The sequence below is a fragment of the Enhydra lutris genome, unplaced genomic scaffold, assembly GCF_002288905.1.
Source record: "Enhydra lutris kenyoni isolate GAN:26980312 unplaced genomic scaffold, ASM228890v2 scaffoldscaffold38, whole genome shotgun sequence".
Classification (NCBI taxonomy): Eukaryota; Metazoa; Chordata; class Mammalia; order Carnivora; family Mustelidae; genus Enhydra; species Enhydra lutris.
In genome coordinates this window covers 1,628,092-1,642,577 of record NW_019154122.1, presented here as the reverse complement: position 1 = coordinate 1,642,577, position 14,486 = coordinate 1,628,092, and the positions used below count along the sequence as shown (strand labels likewise).

The 14,486-nt window shown below is 38.0% G+C and overlaps 1 protein-coding gene across 2 annotated transcripts in view; it reads left to right on the top strand.

Moving 5' to 3' along the window:
- LOC111154746 (chloride intracellular channel 4) overlaps positions 1–13,661 on the top strand; it is a 71,616-nt gene extending 57,955 nt beyond the window's left edge. For both annotated transcript variants that reach the window (XM_022514631.1, XM_022514632.1), the window contains exons 5-6: positions 8,777–8,958; positions 9,687–13,661. In XM_022514631.1, coding sequence (XP_022370339.1) covers positions 8,777–8,958; positions 9,687–9,851 — 347 coding nt within the window. In that variant the 3' untranslated portion in view covers positions 9,852–13,661. The remainder of the gene's footprint in view (positions 1–8,776; positions 8,959–9,686) is intronic.
- Positions 13,662–14,486: the final 825 nt, after the last annotated feature.

Here is a 14,486-nt window from a genome sequence, read left to right as displayed (position 1 = left end):
TTTTTGTTTGCATTAATATACCCTTTATTCTGAGGTTCTTATTGAAAAATTAATATTTCTAGAACGTACAGCAATTCAGCTTCATTGCAGGTGCTTACCTAGGTCCAAAACTGTAGAAAGAATAGTAATTTTAATGTTTACCAGTGTCTTAGTTTTAGTCTGTGCATCGCATCTAGGATTATAAGCATTATATGTTTCAAATCTTATGAATTCAGAGTATTTTAGTTTTTCTGTTGAATATATTTGAAAACTAATCCAGGAGAAGGATGAATTTAGAGCAGGTTGAAGGTCACAAACTTGCCCAGACTTTGCTTCAGTGTTTGAATTCAGACAATATTATCTTCCATAGAGGCCACGACTCTGTTCGTTGTAATCTGGTCGAAGAATAAATCCTTATATCTAATGTGCATTTATTCTGTACTCACTGATTTTGATAGGAAGCATATTGAGTCTTTAAGTTGGTTCTTTTACAGTCCCGAGATTCTGCTGTCCCTTCCTTCTCACCACCCGCCACCCCCTTTTAAGTACAACCATGAAATTTCCATCCTGCCCTGGAACTCCTTAAGTAACCCAGCTATTTCTCACATTTCATTCTCTTGGCACTTTATAAATTTAACATTTTATGACTGTGTGCATGATCAGTATCTTGCATGTAATCAATGAAAGGTTATATTTACTGCTTTTGTATTTTTGATCTTTTGTTTTAAATGATGTGATTCCTTGTGACTTCCACAGCTACAACTCAGCTTCTCTAGTTTATTGGGCTCCAGTGTCCTCCTGCTTAAGTCTTTTCTCTAAGAAATCAACTAGCTTCATCCTGGCTATGGCTAGAGTACATTTTATTCATAAAATAAGTAGATCCTTGAACTTGATCTTGTCATCTGTCACTTGACATATATACATACATACATTCCAGTGTGTTTGATATGTTGCCTAAGTTAAAAATTTTACCAGTTCTTCTTTACATTTTAAAATGGTTCTTATGTTCTATGGCAATATGCCGTTCCTACCTCCTTTTCAGCTTCCCACAAAGATTGAACAGTCAGATACAAATATCTCCACTCACCTGACTTTTTAAAAAAAGTATCTATTCTACATATTCACCTGATTTCCTTTTGAACCTTCTCTAGACATTTAAGAAACTCCAAACTTTTATATTTAATTATTGGCCTTCTTCTGTCTGTGATAAATATCGATCAGATGTTTAATTTGTGCTTGGGTAGAATGCTGTGAATATTAGGGGCTATACAGAAGAGGCACAAGACACAGACTTTACCTTCAAAGAAAACAGAGTCCAGTTAAGGAGGCAAGAATAATGCATTGATTTAATAACAAGAATTAGAAGGAAGAGGTTCATGATTTAGTAGACTATTAGTTTAATATAAACCATCCCCGAGTTTAAAAATTTAACAACTCTAAAAATCTAACAGTGCTAATGTTAAAAGACTGAACATAACAATATAACTAATACTTTTTTTTTTTTTTTTTTTTTAAGAGTGCAAGCAAGGGGGGGTTGAGGCGGGGGGGCAGAGGGAGAGAGTCTCTCTTGCTGGGCTCCAGCACGGAGCCCAGCAAGGGGCTCCATCTCTTGACCCTGAGATCATGTCCTGAGCTGAAATCAAGAGTGGACGCTTCACTGACTGAGCCACCCAGGTGCCCCACTAATACATATTTTTCAGACATATTAAAAATGACAAGATAGTTATCAGATACTGATTTTAATATAGAGATTCATATTCAAAGGTAAAAGAACAATGTGGAAAAATTTTTTTTTTAAAGATTTTTTATTTATTTATTTGACAGAGAGAGATCACAAGTAGGCAGAGAGGCAGGCAGAGAGAGAGGAAGAAGCAGGCTCCCCAATGAGCAGAGAGCCCGATGTGAGGCTCGATCCCAGGACCCTGAGATCATGACCTGAGCCGAAGGCAGCAGCTTAACCTGCTGAGCCACCCAGGCGCCCCCAACAATGTGGAAAATTTGAACTAAGAACTGGACATTATAAAAAAACAAATGGAAATCCTAGAATTTAAAAATATGGTATCTAAGATTATGAATCCAGTATGTGAACCAAACAGATGAGACAGTAATGAAGAATTAGTGAGCTGGAAGACAGGTCAGAAGGAAATAGCTAATGGAGGTGCAGAGAGAAAAGGACAAACAAAACAAACCAGAGGAATGAGTGTAAGACTTGTGGAACACAATGAAGAGAGGAACACATGTATGTAAGTGGAGTCCCAGAAGGGGAGGGAAGATGGAGCCAAAGACATAGAGGTAATCACCAAGAATTTTCCAAAACTGATGAAAGGTAACAGGCCATGGAGTCAAACATTATGCCACCCCAGCAGGACAAATACAAAGAGAACCACACCTGTGTGTACATAGGCACCTGCTGAGAACCAGACAGAATCTTACTGGTGGCAGAGAGTTCGTCAAGGTAAAAGCAGCGAGAGTGAGCACTGATTCTCAGCAGCAGCAGTAGAGTCCAGAAGACAACCTTAAGAGCTCTTCAGAGAGCTAAAAGTGAATTAAAATTCTGTAAGTAGTAAAATACTCTCCAAGCAAGCACATCCAAATATTTTTTTGTTTTTTCTTCAAGATATGACCTTTATATTTATTCCCTGGATTCGTACACTTGCTAAACCGGTCAGCTTTTTCTTACCGCCTTTTCCGTGAGCCTCTAAAATTCACCATTTAGTTTACAGTTCCAGTGGTCATAACACACCCACATTCTCTAAGATGTCAGTCAGGGTCATTTTACTTTAATGTTCAGAATAAGGCAAATTCTCCTTCATGTCTGTATCTTTCCAGTAGGATATTATCCATACTTCCTGTGTCCCATGGCTGCTCTGAGAATTGATTCTGTTATATATTCACCAAGTGTTTCAGCTGAAAAAAATGCTGTAAGAATATAATAATTAAGACATTAATTTTTTATTTATGAACTTTAATAAGTGATGGTGAAATAGACTTTTTGAACGAACAAAAACTGAGTACTTATCTCCGTAGACTCCCCCTAGAAGAAATATTTAGTTTTTCAGCAAGAAGGAATAGGATTTCAGATGTACAGCAAGAGACACAAGAAGGGAGGAAAGCAAAAAGTAGTATAAATACATTATAAAGTATTAATGAATACGGTCTGTATAAAAAAACTGTAACATCTTGTGGAATTTAAAATCTATGTCAAATGTATATATGTGACAATAGCAGCCTTCAGGACAGGAGGGAGGTAGTGACAGCAGAGGGTTCTGAGGCCCTTTCCTTATCCTGGAAGTGCTGAAAGTTATAAATGAACTTTAAGTCAGAGGAACAAAGACTAGTACAAGAGTGTGCAACACACTAATAGAGGGAGAAATGAACAATAAATTTTAAAAACTTAATCCAAAAGAAGCAAGAAAACACAGAGCAAGTAGAAATCAAAATGTATGATGACAGATTTAAACCAAAGTTTATAGTAATTATATTCAACGTAGGTGACTTAAATACTCCAAATTGAAGATGTCACTTGGCAGCTTGCTCCAAACTATGTTGCTGGGACGTCTGGGGGGCTCAGTCGGTTAAGTAATTGCCTTTGGCTCAGGTCATGATCCCAGGGTCCTGGGATCAAGTTCTGCATCGGGCTTCTTGCTTGGCGGGGAGCCTGCTTCTCCCTCTGCCTGCTCTGCCTGCCGCTCCCCCTACTTGTGCTCTCTCTCTCTCTCTCTGACAAATAAATCTTTTTAAAAAAATGTTGCTTATGTGCAAGAACAAATACACACATACACATGAAACACACACATGTATTCAGGAAAGGTAAAGTTAAAGTAGTGTGAATACCAACCAAAAGAAGTGGGCAAAGCTGCACCGATACCAGACAAGGAGACATTAAGAAACACCAACTAGACATAATGAAGCATGTTTCAAACTGATTTAAAGGGGTAATCTACCTGAAAGAGAGAATGATTCTGAATCTGTATTACTAAATACCTAGCCTGAAAATATATAAGCCAAATTCATAGAACTAAAAGAGAAACTAATCCACAGTCTTGGTGGGAGATTTTAACTCACTCCCTTAGTAACTGTTAGAATCACCCAAAAACGAGCCGTCAGAGGGTCTAGCAGGATTGAACAACGCAACGAACACGTGTAGTCTTGCTGATATGTACGCAGAACACCATCCCCAGTGACTGCAGAATTATACGTCTGGTTTTCAAATGCTCGTAGAACACTTCATCAACATTGACTGTAAAGCTGGGCCGTAAAGCAAATCCAAAAATTTTTCCAAAAAATGGAAATTGAAATCATACAGAATATATTTTTTTCTGACCACAAAGAAAAGAAGCTAGAGATCCATGACAAAAATCACAGCTAGAAAATTTCTGCGTGTTTGAAAACTTAGTAGTGCGTTTCTAGTAACCCATGGGCTGAAGAAAAATAAAATTATGAAAGACAACAGATGTCGTTTTATGTGATATGGCTAACATTGTGCTTAAAGGGAAACTTTTATAACTGTAAGTGCTTATATTAGAAAAAAAGATTGGAAATCCGACCATCTCCACCTCGAGGGTTTAGGTAGGAAAAGATCAGCTAGTTAAACCCAAGAAGGTAGAAGAAAGGAAATACTAATGAGCAGATTTCCTTGAAATAGTAAACAAATATGACAGAGGGGTCAGCAAGGCTAAACGTTCTTTGAAAAGTCAGTAAATTGATAAATTGATATATCAATTTATCAAATTGATAAATCTTGACAAGAAAAATCCAGAAAAATGAGAAAGGCAGCAGTAACCAGTATTAGGAACAAAAGGGGATTGCTACAGGACTTACATTGAAGTGATTTTTAGAGGATATTGTGAAAAATTTTTATGCTTATAAATTTGAAAACACTATCGGTTAAATTTACAGAAAGTATAGTGTAACAGAATTACTATAGGAGGGCATAAAATGTGAATAGTCTTATAGCTATAATTTAAAACCATTTCTTAAAAAAATTCCAGACCTGGATAGTTTCACCGATGCACTTCTTCTAAGCATTTGGGGAAGACGTAACATTGGCATTGCACAGTCTTACAGGGAACAGGAAAGAGGAAGATACTTTCCAGCTTGCTTTTTGAGGGCAACCTTGACACTCAGACCACACAAGAACATCAAAAGAAAGATGATTTCAGGCTAGTCTCTCCCAAACATAGATGCTATAGTCTAAAATAAAACATACCTAATCCAGCAATATGAGAAAAGATAAAACACACAACCAGGTGGGGTTTAACTAAGGAACAGAAGATTGTTTAAACATGAAAATATCTCTACAAATTCATAGAATAAAGGAGAAAAATATCATTTCAATAGAAGCAGAAAAAGTACTTGATAAAGTTTGATACTTAGGGTACAATGATACTTAGGGTACAATGATTTTTTTTTTTCCTTAACGAACTAGATATAGCAGGGAACTGCCTTAATTTGGCAGAGAGAATCTACAAAAACTTCAGCAAATATCATATGTAATGGGAACTAGTAAAAGGTTTCCTTTGAGACTGGGAACTAGGAAGTGGTGCTCACTGTCCCCACTTCTGTTCAGCACTGTAGTGGAGGTCTCGGCCAGTACGATATAGGCAAGAGAAAGAAATAAAAGGTAAGAGCATTGTAAAGGAACGAACAAATTTGTCATTATTCTTAAGCAATATAATTGTGTATGTAGCAAATCCAAAGGAATCTACTAAGAAACTGTAGGAATAAAAAAAAAGAATTAGCAAGGTTACTGTGTATGAGGCCATTAGAAGAATCAGTTGTGTTTTTGCATGCTAGCAACAAACCATAGAAGACCTGCAAAAATGTTTACACCATCAAAATGTCAGATTTTTTAAAAAAGATTTTATTTATTTATTTGACAGAGATCGCAAGTAGGCAGAGAGGCAGGCAGAGAGAGAGGGAAGCAGGCTCCCTGCTGAGCAGAGAGACCGATGTGGGGCTCAATCCCAGGACCCTGGGATCATGACCTGAGCCACAGGCAGAGGCTTTAACCCACTGAGCCACCCAGGTGCCCCAAAATGTCAGATATTTTTAAAAGAAGTCAGATATTTAGGGAATCAATCCAATAAAAGATGAGCAAAGCCTATACATAGAAAACATACAACACTGAAAGAGACGAATTTAAATAAGTGGTATTGATAGGTTGGCAGCCTCAGTATTATAACGATGCCCGTTCTCAAGTTGGGCTCTGTTGAATCTGTAGAAAGCCTGGCCAGTTTTCTGTGCATGCGTACATGCACGCGTGTGTGTAAATTGACATGGTAATTCTAAAATTTATTAGGGAAATGGAAGGAACCAAGAATAGCAAAGATGATCTTGAAGAGAGGCTTAATATTATCTAATATCAAGACTTATAAAGGAATAGTAGTTAAAACAGTGTTGTACTAATACTAGAATAGACGAATAGAACAGTGAAACCGAATATGGAGTCGAGAAAATACCCCTGTCTCACACCCTACACAAAAACTAGTTCGAGGAGGGTTGTAGATATAAATATGAATGGTAAATAACATACCTTCTAGATGATAATGGAGGGTATCTTCATAATTTGGGGATAGGTAAGATTTCCTCTTAATCTGGACGAAGCACTCATTGTGGAAGAAACAATTGATTAATTGGACATTAGGTTTAGTAACTTTGGTTTGTAAAAAGTCACCATTTAGGGAGTGAAAGGGTGAAGGTATACATAACATGTAGGACCACAAGGGGTTTGCAACTGTAATTTGTAGAGAACTCCTACAAATAAGATAAACTATGTAATGAAGAATGAGCAAATGGCACTTTACAAAAAGAGGATATCCAAATAGTAAATAGGAGAAGGTGTTACACCTGATTTGTCACCCCCCCATGTGACTAAAGCTGACCCTACCGAGTAGTGTTGAAGGTGTGAAGTCACTGGGACATCTCTGCACCGCTCTCTGTCGTGTGGGGACTTGGCAAGTCGATCGCAGTTTCTCCTCAACCTAAGCACAGGTATACCCAGTAACCCACAGCTCCACTTTTGAGTGGAATAGGAACAGACGTGCACCAAAAGATTTGTCCAAGGACGTTTGCTACCCGATTAGTCATGAGCCTCAAACCGGAAGCAACACAGACCCCAGTAAGGGGATGGACGAGCACTTACATAATCGCACAGTGGAATGTTGTGTGACAGTGACTGTGGCTTACCTGCCTGGCACAGCTCCACAAATGATGATCCTTAGGGCACTACCCTGGGCCCTCCGCCCGTCCTTCACTTCCCTGGCTCTGGCGTTCATTTATGTTCTCAGGATTTCCAGTCGTACTGCTCCAGCCCGGACTGTTCCAGACACTGTGGCCCAGCTGTCTGTCTGGCGCTTCTACGCCGATGTCCCACGGACACCTCAAAGGCAGCACGTACTGAACTCCTTTCCGCACCCCCTGAACCTGCTTCTCTAGGCAGGGAAATGTGGCAGCAAATGATACCAGCGTTTGCCCTGGGAATCGTTTGTTGGCCGTTTCTCTGTACTGCGCCCATTCCCCAGAATGTAAACGCAAACTGCTTTGTCCAAGAGTGGGTTTAACGGTGCTTGGAATAACAGTTGGCATGTAGTAGGGGCTCACGTGTGTATTTTGTTAAAAACATCTATCCTTTTTCCATATTCAGTTTTGTTTCCAAGCTCTGTTGGTTTTTGTCTTCTAAGTATGTCTAAAATCCACTTACTCCTCTGGACTGCCATCTGTTGTCTGCGCTGCTAGGAGGGGGCCAAGGCACGAGCAGGTGGGAGCCAAGGCACGAGCAGGTGGGAGCAATTTGGAAGAAGAGGTTTTGAGTTAAGACACACTTAACGCTGCTGGTGAAACCTCTAATACGCAGCATAGAAAACTTTTGTCTTTTTCTCTAATGGAACTAAATTTATTCGAACTTAAGACTGTATTGGTTGTCACCTCATGACCTTTGGCTTTCTTCCGTGGCCGAGCACTGCAGTCAGCGCTGTGAGCTCGGCATTCCGGGAGTTGGGGGTGAAGTGGGCCTGGGAAGGTTAAAGGATGAGAAGCGATAATAGAAGACTTGTCTATTGTTATTCCCTATTCCTCTCTAAGGACATCCCCACCCCCTCCGCTAAAGGTCACTACCCTTGACTTTCCAGGTATACCGGGGTGGCTCTGTCCCACTCGTCTCTGAATTATAACAATCATAGCTTCTTAATCTATTTGGTTGAAGAGCCCCCTGATTCCCTATTGTAAATTGAACTCTCTACTCAGATGCCTGCGTGTTATTATAAAATAGTGCTGTTCTTGGCTTCCTATGTATTACAAGACAGTGCAAAAACTTCAGGCTTTCTGCTTGGATGGTCTGTATTGGATCTTAGCATGTTTCTTGGTTACAAATCCAAATATTCCTGGGGAAATAGGCATTCAAATTCAGGGCAAGAATCTCTGTCTTGGCAAAATTTTCTTTCCTAGACTTGAATTAATAGCTTTGCCTATTCTCACTCATTTTTCTAGTTTAAACAGCAAGTGTGTCAGGTCATAGTGTGTTTGTAAGTGGGGCATTTAGTTGCTGAGTTGTTATAGATTCCAGTTTTTGAAACTGTCATGCTCTTTTCTGTATTTACCTGAACAAATGTACTTGCTTGTCTCATCCCTTGTCCCTCGTAAATAAGATCCAGGAGAGCAGGAACCTTGCCTGTCCTGTTCTGCGGCACTTCATGTCAGCGTAAACATTTGATAAAATCGTTACTGACCGGAAGAGTATTGCTGCTGCTTTGGGGCTTGGGTGGTTTTCTGTCTCACAGTATCCCCATCTTTCTTTCAGCATTGGAGAGGGGTCTCTTGAAAACCCTGCAGAAACTGGATGAATATCTGAATTCTCCCCTCCCTGATGAAATTGATGAGAATAGTATGGAAGACATTAAGTTTTCTACGCGTAAATTTCTGGATGGCAATGAAATGACATTAGCTGACTGCAACCTGCTTCCCAAGCTGCACATTGTCAAGGTAGGCCTGTTGGATGCGACGTCACGTTGCCATTAGACCACATACTCTCTGTGTACTAAGATAGCCCTTTCTTTGTCTATGACTTTTTTTTTTTTTTTTTTGATCTGGTATATGGCTAGGAACCCCGAACAATATAACTTAATGCTATTTAGGCAACAGTTGGAATATCCTAGGGTTAGTAGAATGGAAAATTATGTCTTAAAATTGAGGCATATGAAGAATTTGTGTGTGTGTGTGACTGTTTAAAAATTCAAAAATGTAGCAGGTAAGTTTGAATTGGAGTTTGCTACATTGACTTATGTTGTCAAATTCTGTTCTTTGATCACCTGGTTATATCCATACAAGGCAAAGAAATATTTACTGAGCATTTATTGCGTAAGACACTGTGCTAAATAGAATAGTAGTTAACACTAGTTGTGTGACAAAGATCAAGACCGAGGAAAACAGAATCGTGTGCACGCCTTCAAGTATTTACCTGGGGATTCCCCTGGCTGTCCCTCTGGGTCACCAGGGCAGGGCGTTTGCAATTCTTGTCACATTACTGAAGTTCTGATGTACCTTGCGGTCCTTGTCATTGTTTAAAACTTTAGTTAGAATGAAGGGGACTTCTTCCCAAATAGAAGCAGTTCTCAGAGATTCACAGAATTCGTTTGCCCTAAAATCAGAGCTAAGTCTGGTTTACAAGTCATGGAAAATAAATGTTAACTTTTGATGTCTTTGTATTTCAGGTGGTGGCCAAAAAATACCGCAACTTTGATATTCCAAAAGGGATGACCGGCATCTGGAGATACTTAACTAATGCGTACAGTAGGGACGAGTTCACCAACACTTGTCCCAGTGATAAGGAGGTCGAAATAGCCTATAGTGATGTAGCCAAAAGACTTACCAAGTAAATGTCACTGATGAGAGAGATGTCTTCGTATCTTCCCCTAAGAATATGCTTTTCCTAACAGACTGCTCCTGTTCCTATAAAGTAGAAATTTTATTTTGCATGAACGTGCAGTTATTCAAGATAAGGATAAAGGATAGACAAGGTATAGTAGCTATCTTTAAATATACACTCCTAAGCAGTATTATGTTAAAACTCTGTATCCTGTGTCCCTCCCCTGCCCCATACCCTCCTCCTCTAATTCAGAGACACGCCGCCACACTCCCCACTTGGTAGCGGTAGATCGCTGTCTGTCCGGAGCCCTACCGTTTCATCTGTTCACGGTGGACAGAGGGCCGAACTTCGGACGTGCAGTGTTTAACTGTTAAAATAGTACCCACGACCTCCTCAGTCAGCCCCAAACTGGTGCACAGTGCATGGTACAAGGAATATTTATATATTCTGGGAATTGTATAATATGTAGTAAGAGTATATGAAAGGATCGCTATTGTATCAGAACACTCTGTTTCAGTTCAGTCTGTCCTGGGTCTGTCACCAACGGTGGAGAGAGCCTTCCACAGAAAGTCACTACAGAGTTTGCTGTTTTTACTTTGTACATGGATTTTTACTTTTGCGCAAAAGCATTTATCCTTCATGCCAGTTATATCTGAGGCTCTGTAGAAGCTAAAAGTTCAGAAGAGAGGGGTGATGCCCTCAAGATCTTCCTCAAGCATTTTATCTATATGAGAAAAACCAGTGGGCCCCTGCTACTCTGTCTGCATGTGTTGTTTTTTGTGTGTATTCTGCCCAGTGCCATTTGTTTGGAACTTTATTGCTTTCCTCCTTTATTTTAAAAAGCTCCTTTTTAGGTAAGCATAGACCTTGCTGTCCAGAGATCTGTTGAGTAACACTACATAAACTGATACTTAGTTGATTTAGCTACAGCAGTACAACAACTTGTAATGTCAAAATTAACAAGGTATTAACCTAAGGAATGTAGCGTGGGTCTGTCAAAATATTAGGCAGAATTTTGTTTCTGAAGCATATTTAATTAATATGGATAATCTAAAGGATGCATTATCCAACATATATCAAAAGCAAGGTAAAACACACATTACCAGCTTTCCCATTCCACCCCCCCTCCCCAATGACTGTTAAACTTTGGGTAGAGGGTGGTTCACTCCTTTTGAACTATATTATAGTTCTAATGGTGAGTACGTATTTACTGCAGTTTTGCCTAATCTCAATCATTGAACTTCCTTCGATTAAATTTTTCTAAAGCTACATTGAGGAATAGCACTCTGCATGGTTTTTTTTTTTTTTTTTTTTTTTTTTTTTTTTAATTGAAGTCCTAAACCAGGAATGATTGGTTCTCTAACAAGGGAAGATGAACTTGGTAAAAATAAAACAAAAGTTTGCTACGTATTTATTCATTTTTAAAAAATGGACTTTCTAAGTACTACTGCTCCAAAGACCGTGGTTGTAACTAAAATACATTTTTGGTAATTTTTTTATATGTAACTTGTTTAAGACGTGCTATTTCTCATAGGCTGTTTTCGGAAATTTATATTATTGCTTTAAAATGGCAATGTCCCGTCCTCCCCCCGCCCCGGTGTGTTAACATTTAGTAATCACTGGTGTTATGGAAGCAGCCTGATTTTTATAAGCATATACTGCATTTTTTAACCTATTAGTAATTAGCTTGGTATAGAAAGATAAACTCCAGATTGTATCCATTTGGCTCAGGGAGGTTTCTTTGCCTTGCCCTTCTTACAACTCCTCATTGCTGATCAAAAGTCTGGGCACCCACCTTTTTGTAATTAAATATTGGATAGTGACTTATTTGGTTTCAAGAAAAGCACTCAGGTTATCACTGAGAAATTCTAGAGCAGTAGTTTCAGTGGGTGAAAATGTCCTGTGTGCACCAGGACACAGGCAGCCATCACCACTTCCCACCTCCTTTTAAACCGGTAGTGACTTGGCGTTCAGGTGATACTGAACCTCTCCTTATGGCTCTCAAAGTATGAAAAAGATTCAGGAGAAGGGTCTGTTCTTTCCAGTGAGCAGGGGACTGCATGGTGCAGAATAGAGGGGCTAATGAGGACGGAGGTACATTGCTCAAAATAGAGGGACGAAAACCACATTCTGAAATTCAGTCATGAACTGTTTTCACTTTGGATACTTATTCTCTTCATTGTCTCTTTAAAACTTATCCCATGATTGTGTTTGGCTCTCTCTCTAGATGTCCAAGAAAGGCGAGTCTGTCTGTTACGATTTCGATGTAGAAAGACAGATCTTATTATTACGTTATCAGGGAAGATAGATGAAATTGAGATTGGCATATGGACAAAAGCTAGGAAAAAGGATGACCCAGAACATGATTTTTTCCCTCATTTTATACTTGTGGAAAGATCATAGCTTAAAATCTTGGGAGATTTTAGGGCATAAAAGTTTTCATGGCAGTTCATGTAGTGTGTATGAATTGATATAATGCAGACCATCTGATGCTGTTTTTACAACAACTAATTTATTTCCTCATTTAAGCCCCTTCTGTACCACTTCAGCAAAATTAGAGTCTGAATGGAAACTCTCACTTATTTTCCAAGGAATTCTAAGAAATTTTTCTGTTGAACAGTTGGAAAGCTCTTTACTATTTCAGTTGATATAACTTCCTTTTTTAAAAAAATGTAGATGCAGATTTTCTATATCCCTCTAATACCTTTTATTAGGATCATTGACTTTTGTGATGAAAATCATATATATAAGATTCAATTTCTTGATAACTCAGCTTACACAATTTATTTTTAAACTCTTGAGCAATCTGTATACAATGAAGAGATTTCTGACGTTTATTCTTACACTAAGTTGATCAACTCTAGAATTTAGGCATTTTAACGTCTGTTGAGTTTTGAATCTCTCCAGAGTTACGTAGCTAGCTTTTGTTTCTGTACATTTAAAATATCCACTTAGGAAATATCTACAAGGTAAAAAATGAGAAGAAATAGCAATGTATTTTTTCATGAACATTTTGATAAACATTTCATCATTTATTGATTAACCATTTTCTTACACTGGTTATAATCAGTATTTGATTCAGAGAGGGAAGCATTCATCATTGATATACTATATAGGCTTTTTAAAAAAAATTCCATCCTTTACAAATGATCAAGATTGGGGCTGTCAAAATTATATTTTTATCATGGAAAAAATTTCAATTCCCTCAGTCCTAATGTTGAACAGAATTGGAGTATTTTCTTTAGAATTACTTGAAAAGGCAAATGAAAGCGTATTATAGAATGCTTGTATTTTCTTTTCTCTCTCTAGAACCAGTATATTGCTGGCAGCTATTGTATTAAAGAAATAAAGTATATTTTCACTATCATAAAATGTTCTTTTTTCCCCCACCTCATGAAAATAAATAACAACCTGGGGTAAAAGTGTTTTACTTGAGACTGCTTTTTTCCATGAGGGGGTGACTCAACACATTTAATAGATTAAAGGGGAAAAAAATCATATGGTCATCTCAGTAGGTGCATAAAATAATTTGATAAAAACTTATGATTCTCATTCTTAGCAAAGTAGGGCCAGAGATTAAAAATTTTTTACCTGAAAAGCCATCTGCCAAGAACCTACAGTTAATTTCATATGTAAATATGAAATAAAGCCCTCCCATTAAAGCCAGGAATAAGACAGGACTGCCTTCTATCACAGCTATTATTTGGCTACTTTTTACAGCTACTTTATTAGAAGTGTGCTAGTCAATGCAGTAAAATCTGTAGAAAGAATAGGGAATGGAAAAAAAATGACCAAATGGATGCTTTTTGCAGATGATGCATATACATAAAAGAAATACATAATAACCTATCAGAAATAATAAGGAAATTTAGCCAGATTACTAGATAAAATATTGAAAAAATATAATTACTACATATTAATACTAACTATATTAAAATTAATAAACTAGTAACATTGGATGACTTTTTCTGGACAAAACCTGGGTGACTGAGGAAAATGGGAAATTGTCAATGTATACTTTTTTGAGATTTGAGAAATTTGTAACATATGTTACCTATTCTAAAAAATAAAATGCTTTAAAAGAAGCTAACCTTCTAATCTATTAATCTTAGATCAAATCTAATAAACCATGCAATTCCTTTATGAAGAAAAGTGCAAACTATTATCAAAGGACCTAATAGAAATTTGCTCCATGGATAGGTATATCATGTTCATGGATAGGGAGCTTAAGAAGAGTTTTAATTCTGTCTCAAGTAATTTATAAATTCAGTAGGTTTTCCAACAAAATCTCAAGTGTGCGTGTGTGTGTGTGAATAAGACAAATGAGTTTAAAAAATTCATACGGAAGAATTATTCCCCTCTATAACCCATATATATATTTGGAGAAGGGAGGAAAACCTAGAAAGCTCGCCTGACGAGATATAAAGACTTAAAAGTTTACAGTAATTGATGGGTAGGATGTCGTGGGTCACAGCAACACAACATTCAGGCTGCAACTAACAAAAACACCAAAATATTTTTGAACATCAGAAAATTGGAAGCAGTAAGAACTAAATAAATTGGAATTTCAGAGAAGGAAGCCTTTCTGAGGTGAAGGAAGCCTTTGATGGTTTGGCCATTTTCTTCCCTGGGGGGGCATTTACTG